The following is a 21,935-nucleotide window of genomic DNA, read 5'->3' as shown; positions in this document are numbered from 1 at the left end:
GAGCAGAACCTGCCAGGTGGAGAAGAGAGAATTCTGGTGGATTCTCCTGAAATGCATGGGAGAAACTTCTGGGCTAGAAGGGCCAGCAATCCTATACATTCTGGGTTGGTTCCAGGTATGTCCTACTCAGAGTAAGCCCATTGAAATGAACGAGCCTAAGCTAGTCATGTCTATTAACTTCAATGGGTCTGTTCTGACCAGGACTTAAAATACTACCCACTTTTGCCAGAATAAATGTTAATGAAAATGGGATTGAAGAGAGAATTCTGGAGGCTTTTATTGAACTACAGGGGCTCCTTGGAGAGGGGTGGCGGGAGATTTATTAAACTGTTTTCTGATGTTTGTCTCCGCAACTTCTGCATGCATTCCAAGTCCTTTGGGTGAGTGAGACTCAGCCATATCTGCCATGGCAGCCAGACAACTGAAGAACCGGGAACAGGGCCAAGGAGCGGGGCGCATAGCAGAAACATTTCTGACAGAGTCCCACTCCTCAAATGGGAAGAGGAAGTGAAGGCAGATTGTTTTCTTAATCTCTTCCGAAACCCCCTAGCCTCCATCCCATGTTCTCAGGGGCTGTGGCTGGGTGTCCAATGGTCCCGTGGGAATGTGCATCACAGGGGAGGGTTGGGCTCCGGCTGCGATGCTTCTTGGAGTCTGAACTTTTGTGTCTTACAGCGGGAAAGGGGCTCCGAAAGCAACAACTTCAGAGCTGAAACCTCTCCATGGAGCGGGGAAAGGGTGCTGTTTAACACACACACTCTGCGTTTCCATACCCGGTCGCTAGGGGGCGGCGGTGCCTCGACGCCGCTTGGTATCCTCACCGAGGACTAGTGACTTAACCTGGTGGCAGGATCGACCAGGGCGTGGGGCCGGGACTTTGTGCCACATCGCACCCTTCACTCGTGTTGACATTAGCTCCAGCCACGTAAGCCGTCGGCCCTGAATTCTCTCACGCCCAAACCTCCCCTGCGAAAGCGCCATTCATTCGTAAAGCAAAGGGAGCCGGGTGCCCGCGCGCAATAAAAGTTGGAAGAGATGTCCAGTTTCCCTCTTGGCCTCCAGAGAACTCAGGAGTCCCGGATTCCACCCCACCCACCACCCTCATGCCTATTTAGAGACCAGTGTAAATTCTATTCATGCTGGACTTTCCTGCTTTTTACGCATGGGTTGCTACTAAGGGTGGGAGGGGCTTCAGATTCAAATTCATTCACTGGCTTTCGAATGAGTGAGGGTGACATGAAGCTCATAAAAAAAACTCGCTTCCTCCACTTCTCCTTGGAAAACGGCTCCTTAAATCGGCAGCCAGGAATTATACCCTTCCTTTTAAAAAATATAAATTCCCATGGCGGGAAGACTGTCTCCCATTTAACCCAACTCTTCGGGCAGCAGTGATCTCGAGCTATAGCACCTGAATTTCCTGGAAAGGAAACACGCCCATTTGCAGGCGCAAAAGAGAGAAAACGAAACCAACTCTCTCTTCCTGGCGAGGCAGCAGCCATGGCTGCTTCTGGGGGTCCCGTGCAGGATCTCTGCGAGGAAGCCACTTGCCCCATCTGCCTGGAGTGTTTCAGGGATCCGGTGATCATCCCGGAGTGCGGGCACAACTTCTGCCGATCCTGCCTGATCCAGTGCTGGGGGGAATCCGAGGGAGACGCTTCCTGCCCTCAGTGCAGGGAAATCATTCAGCACAGGAACCTCATCCCCAATCGGCCGCTGGCAAATGTTTTGGAAAAACTTACACTCGGGAAACGCCGTCTTCATGAGGAAAAGGGGGTCGAAGGGAAGGGGAAGATCTGCGAGAAGCACCAGGAGCCCCTGAAGCTCTTCTGCAAGGAGGACGAAAGCCCCATCTGTGTGGTGTGTATTGCGTCCAAGGAGCACAAAGGCCACGAGGCGATTCTTCTGGAGGAGGCTTTCGAGGAGTACAAGGTAAGAAATCTCTCTGGATTTCCTTTGGGTTTGATGAGGGCGAAATAGCTACAGAGAAGGGGGGTTTTGCAGGACAATGTTTTAATATATTCTCCCCCTCCTGCAGACAAAGAGTCTCTTGTCAGTAAACTTCTGAAACTCTGTTCAATTTATTTTTACCGTTCTGGGGATTACAGTGCCCCTAATGTCCCCCTGCAGGAGAAACTCACCCCCAGTTCATCCTCTGGAAGCAGCTCCCTTAGGAAAGGGCTGGAGGGAGGAGCAATGGAGGTGGCAGGGATTGAATCACAGAATGGTGGAGTAGGAAGGAGGGACCCTGAGGGCCATCTAGTCCAACCCCCCCCCCCCGAAATGCAGGGATTCTGCCCACAGCCGTCCCTGGTTGGGCTCGAACCACCAACCTTCTGGTTAACAGCCAGACACACTGACCCATTGCGCCACAGGCTCCCAGGACGACGAAGGCAAAGACCACAGTCTTTGGGGCAGGGAGCAAGCATCTGATTCAACTTTCCTGTTATTATGAATACTAAAACTCCAACAAAGAAAAACAACAACCAAAGTTTGATTTTCTTTTCTTTTCAGGGACAGATAAGCAGCTGCCTAGACAATGTGAGGAAGGAGAGAGAGAAAATTCTGGAATTTAAAGCAGATGCAGAAAAGGAAAGTCAAGACCTGCTTGTAAGCATTATTTTTATTTAAGGTGAAAAATGTTATGCAGTAGTACCTTGTGTTACACAACCCTCTGGTTATGTAAACTTCAGGATGCGAACATGGCAAACCCAGAAGTATTTTTCTGGGTTTCACTGCGCGCTTGTGCAGAAGCGGTCTATCACGCACATGTGCAGAACAGGCACCTCCAGTTGCTGAAACTTCGAGATCCGACTGGAGCTCCGGAATGGATCCCATCCGCAACCCGGAGGTAATACTGTAGTATAATATCTGGGGGAAAATGAAGATGGAATACAGAAAGAAGTTTACAGTATTTTAGAACAGTCTGATCACACACAGGGCATGGAAGACCATTTGAAGGTGGGGGTGGGCTTGTAAATTTTTATGAAACTCTTTTCCTGCTGGAGTGATCTCTCTAAAATGGCAGACATGCCCTTCCAAGTGAATTCTAATAACTGGTCTCTTCATCCTGCAGCATCATGCCTAATATTGGCCAGGTTTTCTCCTCCTCTTTCTCTTTTTGCTGGTGCAGAAGCAAACAAAATCAAAATCTGGGAAAATAAATATGAAATACAGAAAGAGGTTTATTTTTTGAATGGTCTGATCTCCCACAGAGCCTGAAAGACCATTTAAAGGAGGGGGTGGGGTTGTAAGTTTTTACGAAGCTCTTTCTCTGCTGAATATGTCAGAAGTGGCCTTCCAAGGGAATCTGGTTACCTGGCCTCTTCATCCTTCAAGAGCAGACGAGATGCCTGATTTTGGCCCACTGTTCTCTTCTTTCAATCTCCTTGCTGCAGAAACAAACAGGTGCAGAGAGGGAAAAGATGGTGGCTGAGTTCAGGCGACTGCACCAGTTTCTGGAAGAACAAGAGAAACATATATTGGCCCAGATGGCAGAAGTGGAGAAGGAGATTGCAGCCCAAAGGGAGGAGCACCTGGCCAGACTCTCCAGGGAACTCTCCTCTCTTGACAGCCTCATCCGGGAGATGGAGGAGAAGCTTCAGGAACCAGCGAGTGAACTCCTGCATGTGAGGCCTCATCCTGATGTGAGAGGGTGGAGTGTGCTGCTTCAGACTACAGGCATTTCTTAGTCCTTCCCCACATAAAAATACTGTTGTCAGAGGAACAAGCAGTACATGACATAGCAGCTAACTCCGAGAGGCCAAGGTCCCTTAGACTGCCCAATAAAATATTTGAGGGGGCCAGCCCCCCCCCGCCACCAATAATGGGCATTTCTATTGAAATGGGGTTTGTGTGCTGCATCTTGTGATTGATTATGTGGGGCATAGCTTACCTGCCCACACCCCAATATCATCTTCAAATTGTCACTAGATCAAACCACAGGCCCTTTCCGTCCTGCTTCCTGTTCTCGCGTTGGCCAACCAGAGGTCTCTGGGAAGCCCACAAGCCAATAGAACTCTGTATTCAATTAACCTTTACTCAGAGTAGACTATCTTAGGTTCATTAATTTCAGTGTGCCTGAGTAAAAGCGAGTTGAAAACAACCGATACTGTCTCCAACACAGGCATTCCAAATTGGCACTGCAACATCTTTTCATTCAGATGCTGTCTTGTGTCCAGCCAGAGAGGGGGTGACCTATTATTATTATTATTATTAGTATTAGTATTAGTATTATTATCATTATTATTATTAAAATAAGTTTGTGTACCACCCTATACCCACAAGTCTCAGGGTGGTTCATAGGATATGATTGAGTGTGGGATGTACATAACAGTGAACCGATTAGTTGTATGTGAACACGGAACCAGCATGCACTGCAGGGCAAAATGGCAAATCAGGGAGGTGGGATTGAATCTCTCAGGTGTTTGGGTGACTTGGTCAAAAGAGAAGAAAAGGACCTTTTATTCGTCATCACTGGAATGGCTGACTTTTGCCATCTGATGGTTATTCCAAAATTATATGGCGCTGTGTATTTTATTGGGGGTCTTTTGTTTTGTGCTTGGCTAACCTCTCTCTGCTTCAGCTGCTTAGTATAACTGACCGCAGGGCTCTCTGCAGAAATGGCTCCATGGATATATTTTTCTTTCCTTCTTTCCAGGATATCAGAAGCTTCTTGCAGAGGTAAGTGATGGAAATCTACTGCTTTAAGATAATGTACAGTGGTACCTCGGGTTACATGCACTTCAGGTTACATACGCTTCAGGTTACAGACTCCGCTAACTCAGAAATAGTACCTCAGGTTAAGAACTTTGCTTCAGGATGAGAACAGAAATTGGGCTCTGGTGGCGCAGCTGCAGCAGCTGGCCCATTAGCTAAAGTGGTGCTTCAGGTTAAGAACAGTTTCAGGTTAAGGATGGACCTCCAGAACAAATTAAGTACTTAACCCGAGGTACCACTGTATTGGGAAAGTTCCTGTTTAACAAGTGAGAAACTCACTCTCCAGTTCCTCCTTCCGGAGATTGCTTAGGACTCCACCGTCCATTTCACAAAATCACAGACAAAAGTAGAGACACATTTTTGTGGTAGTTTGTTGCTACAATCACAGACAGGAAGCCGTTCCCATTGCATATTTCTGAAGGTCCATTTCTGTGATGGATTCATTTACTCTGCAACTGATACAAAAAAGGGGGACACCCCAAAGGTGCTTGTAAATATCTTCACTATAACTTACCCTTAAATATTCAGTGTATTTCAGGCTCCTGCAGTTTCTTCCTCAGCCATAAGAAGGTGAGAAAGGGCCCTGCTGGATCCACCCAGTGGCCCATCTAGCCCACCATCCTGTTTTCACAATGATTAACCAGATGCCAGTGAGAAACAGTGGGCAGGATCTGAGCCCCAGAGGGCACTCTGCTCCGGTGGTTTCAGCAACTGGAGTTCAGAGGCACCACTGCCTTTGACTCAGCCATTGTGAAGAGTAGCCGATGAGAGCCTTCTCCCCCAAACACCTACAACATGTTCAAAAATTCAAGAATTTTGAAAATCTTGCATGTTTAGAAAATACTGCTTTAATTTCTAATATTTTCTCCATTTTTAAAATATAACCACTGTGCTAAAATACATTTATAATGTTAATTGCAAAAGCCATTCTAAAGCATTCTGAACTTCCTTATATTTCAGAAATGCACATACCAGATCTATTTTGTTTTCCTCATTAATCACTTGAAATGCTTCACTAAAACTGGTGTAGTCCTAAAATCTCTGCATAAGGACCCAGTATGGTTCACTTTTCTTAAAAAAAAAATAATGGGTATACATCAGCTTCTTTATCTTCAATCTCCTATTCATATCTTTCATTCAAAATTCAAAAGCAGGTGTATTTCGGTTTTCCTTCAACTTCTTAGATACTTTCTAGATTCAGACGTCACCTTGATGCTCCTTTTTGCCATAGGAAGAACTCTGCTCCCAAGTCTTCATGATATTTCCATGGTGCCTTTATAATCAGGATGAGACACCTGCCTTGTCAGAAAGCTCCTTGCATTGGAAGGATGGTGGCTTGACTTTGTTCTTCTCCTCCCAGGTCTCAGGAGAAGGAGAAATTAAAGAATCCTCCTGTGGCTTTTCCTCCTGCCCTGAAGTGGAAGATCTGGGACTTCAAAGATATAAATCCCTTCCTGGAGGGAGTCATGAAGAAATTCAGAGGTAGTAAAGAAGAGCTGAAAATATTTTGTACTGGATATTTAAAATTGTTCATGAAAGACTCCAGCTCATTAGCAGTGCTAGGAAAATGGAATGTTTGTTTATTTATTCTTTTCAATATCTAGAAGTCACACTTTCCTATGTAGATGACTCACAACTGATTTTCCTTAGGCAATTGAAAGGGGATGGTAAAGGGAGTCATGAAGAAATTCAGAGGTAGTAAAGAAGGGCTGAAGGGGACGCGGGTGGCGCTGTGGGTTAAACCACAGAGCCTAGGGCTTGCTGATCAGAAGGTTGGCAGTTCAAATCCCCGCAATGGGGTGGGCTCCCGTTGCTCAGTCCCTGCTCCTGCCCACCTAGCAGTTCGAAAGCACGTCAAAGTGCAAGTAGATAAATAGCTACCGCTCTGGCGGCAAGGTAAACGGCGTTTCCATGTGCTGCTCTGGTTCACCAGAAGTGGCTTAGTCATTCTGGCCACATGACTGTTGGGATACTGCCAGGGAGATAAAGCCCATCATGACTCCACGTCGCCTCCGGACGATCCATCGATCTCCCGTAGATACAGTATCAGCAATTGGCGACACGAGCCCCAGAAATAGTTTCCCACATTCCAGAGCTCTTGCACGCTCTATCAGCAGAGTTCGCACAGCGAAAGACGCACTCAGGAGAGCATATTTACAAGTTTATTCAGCGTTGGTCAGAACAAAGAAAAAACATGACTGCCTGCTTCAGTGTCTCAGACACACAGAGAGAAACGAAAGCAAGAGACAAAACATAAACTTCCTGTGAACAGGAAATACGCAGACTCTGTGACTCACAAAGCCTGCTCCCTTCTAAGGTGAAACGGAAATATCCTAAGCCCAAGCCAGGGAAAAGCATTACTTTACTGCTGTACGCCGGCTCCCTCAGCCAGTAAAGCGAGATGAGAACTGCAACCCCAGAGTCGGCTACGACTGGACCTAATGGTCAGGGGTCCCTTTACCTTTATCTTAAAGAAGGGCTGAAAGTACTTTATACTGGATGTTTAGAAGTGTTCATGACAGGCCCCAGGTCATACGGAATATTAGCCATGCCTGGAAAATAGAAGGCTTATTTATTTATTCTCTTTCAATATCTAGAAACCACACTTTGCTATGTAGATGACTCACAACTGATTTTATTTAGGCAATTGAAAGAGGAGGATAAACCCTTCTTGCTGGGCTCTGGAAGCTCCTGCGAGATCTTGGGGGAGCCTCCCAGATTCCAGTCAGCAAGGTAAAGGGCTTGAAAGCTCTTGCCATGAAGGGTTTGGCCACCGTGCAAATCGCTTTTAAGACCTTACTTGGTTCTGAGAGGCTCCTGCAAGATCTCAAGGGACCGTTTTGAGATCTCTGATGGCAGGGGTGATTCCGGGAGTCATTCTGACTTTGCACCATTTGCCTTTATGCACAATCCCCAGGAATGTAAGCCTCCCTCAAGTGGTGAGTGTCTGTAAAAAGTTGTACTTGAACTCTTCACATCTCTCAGCCAGGCTTTAGGTGCTTTCACACATCTCACTTTTCGGGCATTTCACCTGTTTCTTTGGCCCTGAGATTGATGTAAGGGGGGCAGAAGGAGAGAGGAGGGCTGTCCAGGAGCCAGCCAGGAGCAGAGGGGACTGGGGCTGAGGCCTCCCGTCCTGGAACAGGGGTGTCTGGACCTTGTTGTTGATGGGGAGATCTTCTGGGGGTCCTGCTCCTCCTCCCAAGATTTGGGGCAGGACTGAACCTTGACATCACCCCTGCCCTGGTTATGCAGGGATAGCTGGTATGGTGAATTTCAGATAGTTTTAACTGCCAACTCCCATAATCTCCACATGGCATGGCCAGTGGTTAGGGAGGATGGGACTTGTAGTCCACAACACCTGGCCACAATCTCATGAGCTCATATGTTCTTTCCAGATTTGTTATCTGAATGATGGTGTGATGCTAAATCTCTGTTCCCTTTTCTCTCCCAGACACTGTGGAATATGGACTTCAGCTGCGAAAAGGTACATTTCCGGGTCAAGCACAGACACTAATTCAGGAGAGATGGGATCTACTTCTCAAAAGACCAGGCCACTGCACCTCTTCCGTCCATGCCGTATTTCCCCTTATTTCCCAGAGGCATCTGTTCCGTGAGAGCAGCTTGCTGGGCTACAGGGGCTCATGGCCTGATCCTGCAGACTCTTAGGAAGCCCCCAGCCCAGGATGGCTGGCTTTTCTGTGCCGAATCTCAATAAGACACAGGGGTGGTGTGAAGCCAAAGGCTCCCGGCACATGAGGGGGAAATATCCCTTTGAGCCATACAAGATCCCCGCCCCTTTTATGTGAGAGTAAGGTGTAAGAGTGGGAAATGCATGAACACAAATAGCTCAGAAAATGGCTGCAACAACCTTTGGGGGCTAGAAGGTGAATGGGTTCTGATGTCAGTGGAGGGAGCTGGGGGCTGCCTGAGTGTGAACTCCAGTGGTTCAGCGTCCCTGCAAGATTGGGGGTCTTCCCTCAGCTTTTGTATTGGAGGGGAAACATGACTTCTCTGCTAAAACAAGAGAAAGTTGAGTAAACCTAAAAGAGCAGGGCAGAATTACACCACAGACCAGGGGAAAAGGCTCAATGGCAAGATAGAAGTCCAGTCTGGCCTGATTCTGGACACCACAAAAAGGGAATCATAAGAGCTGGAAAAGATGTAAAAATGGCAGCATAAAGGAAACTCTTATTTACCTTTAAAATCATATTCTGGGATTCTTTTAGAAAACACTTAGTAAAATACATAAAAGTTAATCAATACAATAAACTAGAAAAACACATTACATTTAACAAAACAAAAAACTAATAGCAGCACTGGCAACATCCAATATCCCACATAATTTCCAAAGTGCAAAAGTGTGTTTTTAAAAAGAAATCACTTGATTACTTTCCGTAACGGGGCAGGGGTAGGGAGGGCTGCAGAGCAGATCTTCTTTCTAATGTCCACCAGCCTGACCAATTTTTAAATTGGTTTCTCGTGATGCTTCCACTCCCCCCCTTTTCCATAAATGTGAGGAACAGTGAAGAAAAAGATGAATTATATAGCCAAATCAGGTCTGGGGAGCCAGGATGGGGTCTTTGCATTGAAGGTGACAAATGTGTGTGTGTGTGTGTGTGTGTGTGTGTGTGTGTGTGAATGCATTAACGATTAACACAATTCATAGGAAAAGAAAGCCATTCATATCAACGATGTAATAGAACCATCAATATTCTGTGTTGCTCTAACCAAACTGCAAGATAAAATTAAGTTTGTTCTTAGCTAACTGCTCATAGTTTGCCTGGGGGAAACAAACCATAGGCCCAAACATCTCCCAGGGACTCCTGCATCACACTGCAGAACATGGAGCGGAGTACCTCAGAAGGTGGTAGACTCTTCATCCTTGGAACTTACAGGGAAGTTGCAAGGGTTCTATGTAGAGAATGTGTGTTAAGTACTTCAAACACTTGAAAGAACTGCAAATATTTCAAGAATCATTAAGAACCTGTCTTGAATGCAGAGCCATGGAGACCCTGTTCATTTCAGAGCGGATGCTATTTCTGTCATGTACCTAAAACAGAGTCAGCTTCCCGGTTGATGTCGTTTCTCTTCTCTTTCCTCCTCTGCCCCCACAGAAAACGTAACTTTGGATCCAGACACAGCAAATCCCTACCTCATCCTGTCTGAGGATCGAAAGAGTGTTAGAGAGGGAGAAGTGCGTAGACGCCTGCCGAACAACCCTGAGAGATTTGACACACATGGCTTTGTGCTGGGATGTGAGGGTTTTACATCAGGCAGACATTTCTGGGAGGTCATTGTGGGAAGAGAGGAGAGATGGGGGGTGGGGGTGGCCAGAAAGTCTGTGAAGAGGAAGGGTGTTGTGTCTTTTGATGCTACGGAGGGGATCTGGGGTTTGGGGAAGTGGGACGGTGGGTACAAGTTATGCTCCTCCTATGAGGACCCTGTTCCAAGTGAGGAGTCTGAGAGGATCCGAGTGACCCTGAACTGTGAAGGGAGACGGGTGTCCTTTTACGATGCAGATACAGCAGCCCTTCTCCATGCAGATACAGCAGCCCCCTTCTCAGGAGAGACCCTCCAGCCCTACTTTTATGTGAGCGAGAAAGCGAACCTGAGACTCTCTTGACTGAAGGTGCAGACAGACAAGCATATATTCACTGTCATCATGGCACATTCAGTCTCCTCTTCAGGACTGAGCTGACAGGCACTTCAGGAGAAACCATATTTGCAGAACGGTGATTGGCCATCCCTTGTGTCAATCATGATGCAACTCTCCCTTCTCAGGCCAGCTTTGTAAATGACACTGATTGATTGGGTCCCCTGTCAGTCCCCAAACTTGCCTGTTTTCTCTCCCTTGGGAATAGGCTACTTCTGTCAGTGCAGGAGGTGCAAAGGGGGAAAGAAGCAAGAATATAATTTAGGAAACAACAGCAACACACACACCCTGCAATATTCCTGTTTTGATGTTCTCTCTCCAACCTCCAACTTGAGTTTTCTAGAGACAATACCATCATCTTTTATGAATAAAACCAGAATTATGCACGGGCATCACTTAAAACCTTCCTCAGCCTCAATCCCTTTCTCAGATTCCCTTTCCTCCCCCAAAACCTCCACTGACCATGAATGGAAGTTCCAAAATCCTCCCCCCCCCTTTTTTTTTTTTTGCTGCTACTCAGGGAAGCTTATGTGACAATATAGCAAAATCAGAGACCTGTTTGCTAGTCGGTCCAGAACGCACAACTTACTTGTGTGATCGCAGCCTGGAGCACTTTGTCTAAACAAATTAATAAACAGAAACAGGGTGAGAGATGGGAAAACCTGTTGGAAGGGACTGTGTGAGATCTCACAAGAGTCTCCAAAGCCCAGAAAGCAATTGGGGGGCCTTGGCAGTGGGGGAAAGAGTTTCTAAGTCCGCCTTGCTTACTGGCCTCTGCAAAGGTTGCATAAAGCTCTCAAGATCTCTGGCTTCGGACACGTAGGGATGGTTGCTTGGGGCGCATTTTCGGGGGTCTTCCTGACTTATGCAATATTGCCTTATTGCAATATTGTGGGAATCCCACAACCAGGAGAGAAGTGACCCTCAGCCGTACCTGCCATTTCAGTGAGAAAGCAGGTACCCTATTGACACCCTATTTTTAGAAAATACAGTCAGTTGTGGGCAAATTGAAGGGGAGGGGGGATGAAAAGAATGCCAATTATAATAGTTCCTCACCCTGTTTTCAACGGAAGCATTGCAACTGTTAATCTGAGGGCTCCCTTGGACAAAAACAAAAACACCAACCAGGATAACTTGGAGCAAAACAGCAGCCTGTAGGCTTGGCCTTTATTGAACCGTTGCAACAGGGTGCTCCCCTCACTTGCAGGAGAGAGGAGGGACTCAGAAAAATGGTGTGTCAGGTCTTATAAAGACTTTTGAAATTCCAATCGTATAGATCAAGACCACCCCCAGAAACATCATACATACATCACAGAAAGGAGGGGGTGAGGGAGGAGTTGTGGTGGTAACCTGAGTGTCCTGTCACCTGGCTGGTTCCCCCTTTCCCCCTCCCCATGAGTACTTTCCAGGTGACAGAGGGGAGTTTGCAGTTTCCTGTCTCCAGAGGGAAGAGCTGATTATTGTCCTTTGTTCCAGTCTGTGCTGAATCCACTCCCATATACAGATAGGTAGCCGTGTTGGTCTGCCATAGTCAAAATAAAAAAATCCTTCCTGTAGCACCTTAAAGACCAACTAAGTTAGTTCTTGGTATAAGCTTTCGTGTGCATGCACACTTCTTCAGATACACGTGTATCTGAAGAAGTGTGCATGCACACGAAAGCTTATACCAAGAACTAACTTAGTTGGTCTTTAAGGTGCTACAGGAAGGATTTTTTTTTATTTCCACTCCCATATGCAAGTTCTTTGTGATCTTGATTGTCTTCTGTCTAGGACCATCAGGGTTGGCATAGCAAGTGGGCAGGGCTCCTGTGGATGTGCTGGGCTGGCCTGTATCAAACCTTCCCCATTTTGTAGTCCTTCCTTCATGGAGTAAAATAAAAGTGGAGCAGTGCAAATTCGATGTATGGTTGATTTTCTATGAATTTATAACAGAAGCGTAGCGTATGTAGTGTGTGAGTGTGAGTGTGTGTGAAGTTTGTACAAACTGAATGATTTGGGGGGGGGGGGTTCCTGCTACACAACCAATGCCAAACAGATGGGGCAACAAATAGGAATAGGTGTTTTCATTTAACATTTTTATCATGGTCTTCCAAATGGCAATTCTCAAGTCGGAAGAGGAAGTAAAGACAGCACATCTTTCTAACCTCTTCTGAGCTCTGTGGAGCAAAGAGGAAATTAAGCCTATAGCCCTGCGTCCTGGGATAAGTCCCTTTGAACTTACTCTTGAGTAGACATAGGAGTGCACTTTATTTTATTTTTTGACAGAAAGGATTAGCTCACAGGTTTTGGTGACTGCCTAGATATTTAATAAAATATCAAAGTTGTTCTGTTTGGTGTTTAAAATATTTTTATTTCTTCATTTTGGCCTCACAAAATAGGGGTCTTCTTATACATGGGGGCATCTTATACACAGAAAAATATGTATCAACCACCAAACAATAATACTTTAGCAGTATATAAAGATATAAAATACCACAGGTAAAAAGAGAGAACACTCCCCCCCCCCCACAAAATGGTTTTTAAAAATTCCATGGTTAATGTTAATTTTTCTGAGAGGATGGACAGACTGGAGATGGGATCAACGGATGGGGGGGGGGGGATGGGAAGAAACTGGTCCTGAAGAGGAGCTTAAAAATTTCCCAGGTCTGTGGGTGCGGACGAGGGTCCAATTGTCCCGTGGGAATGTGCATCGCAGAGGAGTTTGGGCTGAACATTGTGACCTGCAGTTGGAAGGAGTCGGCAGAGTCATTCATTCAGTGGCGTTCGAGGCTGGCAGTGAAGCTAAAAAAAACAATCAAAAGCACTTATCTGTGCCTCTCCTAGGTGCATGGCTGTTTAAATTAGAAGCAAGGAATTCTGCCCGTTTTCATTACAAATAAATAAATTTCCATATCAAAGAGACCCTGTTCCACTTAAAGACACATCTTTAAGGCAGCCGAGATCCTGAGTCGTCCCGCTTGAATTTCCTGGGCGGGAGAGGAAATATCCCAGATCTCCTTGCTAACTCCACATCTGCGGAGCGGAAGGGAAATCTTGAGTCGCCACCGTGGAGTAATCTCCTCCCGGGAAACGGAAACATAGCAATTTGCACGTGAAAAGCGAAGAAAAGGCAACCAAACTCGCTCTCTTCCTGGCGATGGCTGCTTCTGGGGGTCCCGTGCAGGATCTCTGCGAGGAAGCCACTTGCTCCATCTGCCTGGAGTGTTTCCGGGATCCAGTGATCATCCCGGAGTGCGGGCACAACTTCTGCCGATCCTGCCTGATCCAGTGCTGGGAGAAGTCCGAGGGAGAGGCTTCCTGCCCTCTGTGCAGAGAAATCATTCAGCACAGGAACCTCATCCCCAATCGGCCACTGGCAAACGTTGTGGAAATACTGGGAGCCGAGAAAGTCCCTCTTCCAAGGGAAAAGGGGGCAGAAGGAAAGGGGAGGGTCTGCGTGAAGCACCAGGAGCCCCTGAAGCTCTTCTGCAAGGAGGAAGAAGCCCCCATCTGTGTGGTGTGTGACAGGTCCAAGGAGCACAAAAGCCACGAGGTGATTCCTCTGGAGGAGGCTTCCCAGGAGTACAAGGTAGGAAATCTCTCTGGGTTTCCTTTGGGGATGGTGAGGGTGAAATAACGACAGAGAAGGGAGTCTTGCAAGAAAATGTTTGAATGTATTCTCCCCTCCTGCAGCCAAACAGTAACTAAACTTCCAAAACTCTTCAATTAACATTCCCTTTTTTCGGGGGAGTGCAGTGCCCCCAATGTCCCCCTGCCTGCCTGCAGAAGTAACTCACCCACAGTCCTTCCTCTGGAAGCAGCTCCCTTAGGAAAGGGCTGGAGGGTGGGGCAGTGCAGGTGGCAGGGACCCTGAGGGCCATCTAGTCCAACCCCCCCCCCCCGCAATGCAGGAATTCTGCCCACAGCCGTCCCTGGTTGGGCTCGAACCACCAACCTTCTGGTTGACAGCCAGACACCCTGACCCATTGCGCCACAGGCTCCCAGGATGACGAAGGCAAAGACCACAGTTTTGGGGGGCAGAGCAAGCATATTATTCAACTTTCCTGTTATTATGAATATTAAACTCCAACAAAGAAAAAAAACAACCAAAGTTTGATTTTCTTTTCAGGATCAGATCAGCAGCTGCCTAGACAATGTGAGGAAGGAGAGAGAAAAAATTCTGGAATTTAAAGCAGATGCAGAAAAGGAAAGCCAAGACCTGCTTGTAAGCATCACTGTTACTTGGAAGTGAATAAGTGCTGTAGTCTGAAATCAAAATCTGGGGAAATAGAGAAAGAGGTTTCTTTTTGAACGGTCTGATCTCCCGCATAGCATGAAATACCATTTAAAGGAGTGGGTGGGCTTGTAAATTTTTACGAAGTTCTTTCTCTCTTTTAATAAGATGCCTGATATTGGCCCACTGTTCTCTTCTTTCAACCTCTTTGCTGCAGATACAAACAGGTGCAGAGAGGGAAAAGATGGTGGCTGAATTCAGGCGACTGCACCAGTTCCTGGAAGAACAAGAGAAGCTTCTTCTGGCCCAGATGGCAGAGGTGGAGAAGGAGATTGCAGCCCAAAGGGAGGAGCAGCTGGCCAGACTCTCCAGGGAACTCTCCTCTCTTGACAGCCTCATCCGGGAGATGGAGGAGAAGCTTCAGGAACCAGCGAGTGAACTCCTGCAGGTGAGGCCTGGTCCTGATGTGAGAGGGTGGAGTGGGCTGCTTCAGACTACAGTGGTAACGCGGGATGCGAACAGCATCCGTTCCGGAGCCCCGTTTGTATCCTGAATGGAACGTAAGCCGCAACAGCACATCTGCACGTGCACGGGTTGCGTTTTGCCGCTTCCGCGCATGCACGGGTTGTCATTTTGAGCGTCTGCGCATGCGCGAGTGGTGAAACCTGGAAGTAACGCACTCCGTTACTTCTGGGTTGCCGCGGAGCACAACCCGAAAGTGCTCAGCCTGAAGCACATTCAACCTGAGGTATGATTGTACAAGCATTCCTTAGTCCACCCCCACAGAAAAATATCGGTGTAAAAAAAAACAGTTGGTACAAGAAGGATGAAAGCTATTAGCTCTGGAGTCACAAAAAAGGGTCCTGCTGGATCAAACTGCAAGCGCCTTCAGTTCAGCACCTTCTTCTCTCATTGGTCAACCAGAGATGTCTGGGAAGCCCATAAGCCAATGGGGCTCTCCCCATCTGTGATTCCTAGAGGTATAAGCTTGTAGTCAATTAACCTTTATTCAGAGTAGACTGATTGAAATTAATGGGGATGGCTATCTAAGGTTCTCTGTCATCCCCCACGAGATGGTTGGACAGTGTTCTCAAAGCTACCAGCATGAGTTTGACTAAACTGGGGGAGGCAGTGGAAGACAGGAGTGCCTGGCGTGCTCTGGTCCAGGGGGTCATGAAGAGGCGGACACGACTAAATGACTAAACAACAACAACATCTAAGGTTCATTAATTTCAGTGTATCTGAGTAAAACTAGTTGAATACAACTGATACTGCCTCCAACACTTTGTGGGTAGTTTTCATAAACCAACCTTCCAAACCCTTCCAAGTTGGTGATCATTACTGCATCAAGCGCGTGTTCCTTCAGGTGCTGTCCTGGGATCTATGACTGGAGTATGAGATGTACCTAGCAGTAAACAAATTGGTCGCAGGTGAACATGGAGCCAGCATGCACTGCAGGGCAAAATGGTAAACCAGGGTGAGATTGAACCTCTCAGCTATTTGGACAACTTGGCCAAAAGGGAAGAAGGGGAGCATTTATTAGTCATCAGTCCAGAAATGGCTCCACTGACATCTTTCTTTCTTTCCTTCCAGGATATTGGAAGCTGCTTGCAGAGGTAAGTGATGGAAAACCCCTGCCTTATTATGTTGCTACAAAAGTTCTTGTTTAAACTCGCTCTCCAGTTCCTCCATCCAGAGATAATGTAGGACTCCATCCATTTCACAAGACCACAGACAAAAACAGGGAAACGTTTTCATTGTCATTTGTAGCTATTGGTCCCATCTACAATCACAGACTGGAAGCCATTCCCATTGCATATTTCTGGAGGCCCTTCTCTGTGATGGATTCGTTTACTCTGCAACTGATACAAAAAGGGGGGACACCCCAAAGGGGCTTGTAAATATCTTCACTATAACTTACCCTTAAATATCCAGTGTTTTTGGGGCCCCTGCCGGTTCTTCCTCAGACATAAGAAGGTGAGAAAGGGCCCCCCTGGATCAGGCCAGTGGCCCATCTAGTCCAGCATCCTGTTTCCACAGTGAATAACCAGATACCAGTAGGAAACCTGTGAGCAGGATCCGAGCCCCAGAGGACACTCTCCTCCTGTGGTTCAGAGGCATCGTGAATATTAGCCGCTGAGAGCCTTGTCCCCCAAACAACTGCAACATACAGTGATACCTGGGGTTAAGTACTTAATTCGTTCCGGAGGTCCATACTTAACCTGAAAATGTTCTTAACCTGAAGCACCACTTTAGCTAATGGGGCCTCCCGCTGCTGCTGCACCGCCGGAGCACAATTTCTGTTCTCATCCTGAAGCAAAGTTCTTAACCCGAAGTACTATTTCTGGGTTGGCGGAGTTTGTAACCTGAAGCATATGTAACCTGAAGTGTATGTAACCTGAGGTACCACTGTATTTTAAAAATCTTCCACATTTAGAAAATACAGTTTTAATTTCTAATATTTTTTCCTTTTTTAAATGTAACCACTGGGCTAAAAAATAATTATTATTATATTCACTTGAAATGCTTCACTAAAATTGGTGTAGTCCAAAATCTCTGCCAAACCCTTGTATTGTTAAGTTTTCTTTTTTTTAAAAAAAATTGCATATATCAGCTTCTTTACCTTCAATCTCATATTCCTATATTTCCTTCAGTATATTTTGGAAGCAGGTGTGTGCCGGTTTTCCTTCAGCTTTTTAGGTGCTCTCTAGATGCTCCCTTTTGCCATAGGAAAACCCTGCTCCCAAGTCTTCAGGATATATATCCATCATGCCTTTATCATCAGGATGAGACAACTGCCTTGTCAGAAAGCCCCTTGCATTGGAAGGACGGTGGGTTGACTTTGTTCCTTCTCCTCCCAGGTCTCAGGAGAAGGAGAAATTTAAGAATCCTCCTGTGGCTTTTCCTCCTGCCCTGAAGTGGAGGACCTGGGACTTCTGTGATATGAATCTCTTCCTGGAGGAAGTCATGAAGCAGTTCAAAGGTAATGAAGAAAGGCAACAGGGATTTTATACTGAATGTTTTAAAGTGTTTATGAAAGGCTCCAGGTCATACGTAATATTAGTAATACCAGGAAAGGTTTATGTTTTTGTTTTATTTCAATGTCCAGAGGCCACACTTTAATATACAGATGACTCACATCATGCTGGTTTTACTTACACAATCAAAACTGTTATGTGGATTGCAGATAAATAAACAGAAAGCAAGCAGGAAGCCCTCATTGGCTGGGCTCTGGAGGCTCTCATGAAAATAAGCGCTTTTAATCCCTACACGGAATTTGCTTTTAAGCCATCCTCCTTGCTTACTGGGCTTTGAGATGCTCCTGCGAGGACTCGCAGGGCTGTCCGAGCTCTCAGATGGCAGGGGCAATTCCAGGGGTCATTCTGACATTACACAACTTTATGCACAATCCCCAGGAAAGTAACCCTCGCGTACGTTTTCTGTGGAAAGTTGTATTTTACTGCTTCACATCTCTCTGCCAGGCCTTAGATGCTTTCACACTCCTCACCCATTTCCCAAGTAGCCTCACCTACAGCCTTTTGGGCGTCTCCTCTGTTCCTCTGGCCTTGAGATTGATGTGAGGGAGGCGGGGGGCTGTCAAAAAGCCATCTGGGATCAGAGGGAACTGGGGATGAGATCTCCAGTCCTGGAAGAGATCTTACATCTCAAGGTTGATACTGAAGGGGAGGTCTTTTGGAGGTCCTGCTCTTCTTCTCAGGTCTCAGCAGGCCTAGAACTTGGACATTGCCCTTGCCCTGGCTTATGCAGGGATGACCATTGTGGTGGCTTTCAGACATTTTCAGCTGCAACTCTCCTAAGCTCCAACTGGTGTGGCTGGTGGTTCGGGCTGATGGGTTGGCACCACATCTACAATCTCAGGAGCTCATATTGTTGTTACCAGATTTGTTCTCTGGATGGTGGTGTGATGCTAAATCTCTCTTACCTTTTCTTCTCCAGACACTCTGGACTCTGGACTTCAGCTGCATCAAGGTAAATTTCAGGATCTAAAGGAGGCACAGTTTCAAGAGAGAGAGGTGTGAAGTGCTTTGAAAGAACTGCAGGTGTTTAAAGAATCATTATTAAGAACCTAAGGAGCACCCCAGTTCTGAACGCAGTGCATGAAAACCCTTCTCATATTTCTCTCATGTGTCTAAAGAAGTGTCAGTCTCCCAGCTGACGTCCTTTCTCTTCTCTTTCCTCATCTGCCCCCACAGAAAATGTCACATTGGATCCGGACACAGCAAATCCCTGGCTCTCCCTGTCTGAGGATCGAAAGAGTGTGCAAAGGGGGAAAGTGTTTAGATACCTGCCAAACAACCCTGAGAGATTTGACACATATGGCTATGTGCTGGGATGTGAGGGTTTCACAGCAGGCAGACATTTCTGGGAGGTCATTGTGGGAGGTGAGGAGGGGTGGGGGGGGGGTGGCCAGAAAGTCTGTGAAGAGGAAGGGCAAGTTCTGTTTTGATACTAGGGAAGGGATCTGGGGTTTGGGTAAGTGGGGCGGTGGGTACGAGTTATCCTCCCCCCATGAGTTCCCTCATCCAAGTGAGGAGCCCAAGAGGATCCGAGTGGCCCTGAACTGTGAAGGGGGACGGGTGTCCTTTTACGATGCAGATACAGCAGTCCTCCTCTACACATTCTCAGCAGCCTCCTTCTCAAGAGAGACCCTCCAACCCTTTTTTTACGTGTCTGCCAAAGGCCACCTGACAATCTCTTGAGTGTAGAGACAGACAAGTCTTCTCCAGACTTTTCTCAGAGGCACTAAAGGGGAAGCCGTATTGGAAGAACAGTGATTGGCTGACCCGAGTCTCTGTCATGGCGTAATTCTTTTCTCAGGCCACTTTTGTAAACCGCACCGATTGCTTGACTCTCCTGCCAGTCCTGAAACACTGCCTTTCACATATTACATTATAATACAAATGTGCCAAAGCCAACACCACTTCCTCCCCATCCCCCCATACATTTACTTTTCTATTTCCTCAATCCATCATATTATTCTTTTCTCCCTCCTCCCACTTCCCTCCGCCCCCACTCGATTTCCTCCACATTATACAATTTACAATAATCTTTGCATTCTACAAGTAAAAGAAAAGAATAAAGAAGGGTACATTTGATAAAATTAAGTTTAGGATTTGCTGAAATAATTTTGGAAATTGGGATGTAGAAAGGGGAGGTCTGGGGGAGTCAGAGAAGTGAGGTTTATGAAAAAAAGGATATGAAATTATACATGTTTGTTTGTTTCTTTATTTGTTTGTTTTGTCTATAAAATTTTTTTGTAAAATCTTTGCATTCTACAGTCTTCTCAAGTCATCTCTATATTCTAATTATCTTTCCTTACTAATTTTTCTTCCATCCAGTACTTCACATTTTAATCTAGGCATATTAGCATATTTTTTGAACAATATTTTGCCATATATTCATCAAAACATTTCCACTCCTTTTTAATTTTTGATTCAACTGATTTCTTATTATAGCAGTTAATTTTGCCAAAATTAAATAGTCATTTAGTTTACAAATCCATTCCTCTTTTGTGGGTATAGTTTGTGACTTCCACCTAACAGCAGTCACTATTCTAGCAGCTGAAACCTGCCTTTCATCTCTCATGCTTTCCCTTGGGAATTGGCTCCTTCAATAGGTGCAGTGGGAACAGAGGTGAAAGGAAGTGACCTAGTAATTGGAATAAAAAAACAATCCTACTCTCGCTCTTGTTCTGATTTAGTTCTTCAAACTCCTGAAAGACAGTGAGACACAGCTTCCTATAGACAATACCATCAACTATTCTGAATAAAATTTGAATTTTGAATGGGTACCACTTGAAACTTCCCTCAGCCTCAATCCTGCTCTCAGTTTCCCTTTTTCTTCAGCAAGGAACTGGTCATAGAGTTCGAAGCTCCAGAATCCCTTTCCTTCCTTACCTGATAAATATTAAAAGCATTCGCCTCTCTCAGAGCCATAGCTAGGTGATTTTGTGCCCCTGGCAGAACTGTCCAGATTGCACCCCCAACCATGGACGAATTAGCTTTTCTTTCCACCTCTCCTCCAACCCCTCCACCCATTCAATTCACCCTCTATTAAAAACTGCTGTGAACAAAAATTCCCCTTTTCCCTTATGGGGTATCCAAGAGCCCATATAGAGTCCTTACATAGGTTCCCTGTTGGTAGGAGAAGATAACAGAGGCCAGCCAGAGAATATTGAGAAGCAAAGCAGCTAGTAAGCCTGATCTTTATTGATCTGTTGCAACAGGGTGCTCCTCCCCTCACCCGCAGGAGAGAGGAGGAACCCAGAAAAATGGCGCGCAAGGCCTTATAAAGACATTTGAAATTGTCACCCTGTAGATCATGACCAACCCCAGAAACAGCACACATACATCACAGAAAAGGCGGTGTAAAACAGAAATTTGAATGTTGTTTTTCTCCTGTCATTGTTTATCTCTTGTCTGGCAGGTTACTTGATTGGATTTCCTGGGGAGCCTGGCCCATCTTTTGTAATGATAAATACTTAGTTCCTGGGCCAGGTCACAGGCTCACACCCTATTCATATCTTAAATGTGCCCTTAAGACAGGATTTGAGAGGAAAGAGACAATGGGGAAGTTTCCCACTTTGACCTTGCAGAGAAAACATTTCCTTAGTTTAGGAATCAAAATGGTTCCAGGTCGGTCTTCCTGTGCTGATCTATGTACGTGCTTGGTTGGTACACCTATGAACATTACAATATATCTAAGACCTCAAAATTCCTATCACAAAACCTTTTCTTATGAGGCAATAATCAATATTTTTATTTATGGACATATTTTTAGCCGATTTTGCACCTCCCCTCACCTGTTTCCCTGGTAGGGGCCCACCTCACCACCCCCTAGCTACGACCCTGGCCTCTCTCCCTTCCCACTCATTCATCAGTTAAAGGTGGCTGTGAGACAGTGGCGTTAGATCAAGGACCACATGTTTAGCATGCAAACTATTACCTTTCAGTGGGGCACACTTCTTAAATAATAAAATAAGAATAATAATACCCCATCCATCTGCTGTGTTTCCTCAGCCACTCTGGACGGCTTACAGCATATTTAAAAACATAATAAAAACATCAAGCAGGAGGTTTTTCCTATGGAAACGCCCCAAAATTAGGAGCATTGTAGCATTTGGCACATAGAAGAACTTGAGCTCACAGCCTATGAGGAGAAAATCATATTCCTGTCCACTTTTGCCACATTTTCTATAACTCTTACCATGCCTCCCCATCGCTCACCTTTTTCCAAAAATAGTCCGAGTTTGTTTTTCCACTTGTCAGCCTCGGTTGTCATAAGACAGGGGTCTGCAACCTTTAAGACAAAAAGAGCCACGTGGACCTG

The 21,935-nt window shown here is 46.0% G+C and overlaps 2 protein-coding genes across 2 annotated transcripts; both read left to right on the top strand.

Annotated features, from left to right (window-relative positions):
* The first annotated feature begins 1,353 nt into the window (after window positions 1–1,353).
* Window positions 1,354–10,778, top strand: LOC310701625 (zinc finger protein RFP-like). The gene is made up of 7 exons (XM_083492801.1): window positions 1,354–1,929; window positions 2,512–2,607; window positions 3,396–3,626; window positions 4,658–4,680; window positions 6,077–6,198; window positions 8,171–8,203; window positions 9,834–10,778. Exons 1-7 carry the CDS (start codon window positions 1,498–1,500, stop codon window positions 10,340–10,342), a joined length of 1,446 nt encoding a protein of 481 aa, XP_083348927.1. The 5' UTR covers window positions 1,354–1,497; the 3' UTR covers window positions 10,343–10,778.
* A 2,025-nt stretch (window positions 10,779–12,803) lies between these two features.
* On the top strand, window positions 12,804–21,512 carry LOC310701629 (zinc finger protein RFP-like). Its single transcript, XM_083492809.1, is given in 9 exon segments — window positions 12,804–13,940; window positions 14,481–14,576; window positions 14,803–15,033; window positions 16,179–16,201; window positions 17,447–17,568; window positions 18,543–18,575; window positions 18,800–19,004; window positions 19,006–19,669; window positions 19,886–21,512. Coding segments are annotated over 8 exon segments (1,443 nt in total). The 5' UTR covers window positions 12,804–13,508; the 3' UTR covers window positions 19,307–19,669; window positions 19,886–21,512.
* The last annotated feature ends 423 nt before the right edge of the window (window positions 21,513–21,935 follow it).

This window comes from Podarcis liolepis, assembly GCF_965112155.1.
Source record: "Podarcis liolepis genome assembly, chromosome: 2".
NCBI lineage: Eukaryota > Metazoa > Chordata > Lepidosauria > Squamata > Lacertidae > Podarcis > Podarcis liolepis.
The sequence above is the reverse complement of the archived record's forward strand: the minus strand, read 5'-3'. Positions and strand labels throughout refer to the sequence as shown.

Coding starts and splice junctions, on each gene's coding strand:
- LOC310701625 (XM_083492801.1), top strand. CDS start 1,498: ATGGCTGCTTCTGGGGGTCCCGTGCAGGATCTCTGCGAGGAAGCCACT. Junction 4,681..6,076: donor ATCAGAAGCTTCTTGCAGAG/GTAAGTGATGGA, acceptor TTCTCCTCCCAG/GTCTCAGGAGAAGGAGAAAT. Junction 8,204..9,833: donor TGGACTTCAGCTGCGAAAAG/GTACATTTCCGG, acceptor CTGCCCCCACAG/AAAACGTAACTTTGGATCCA.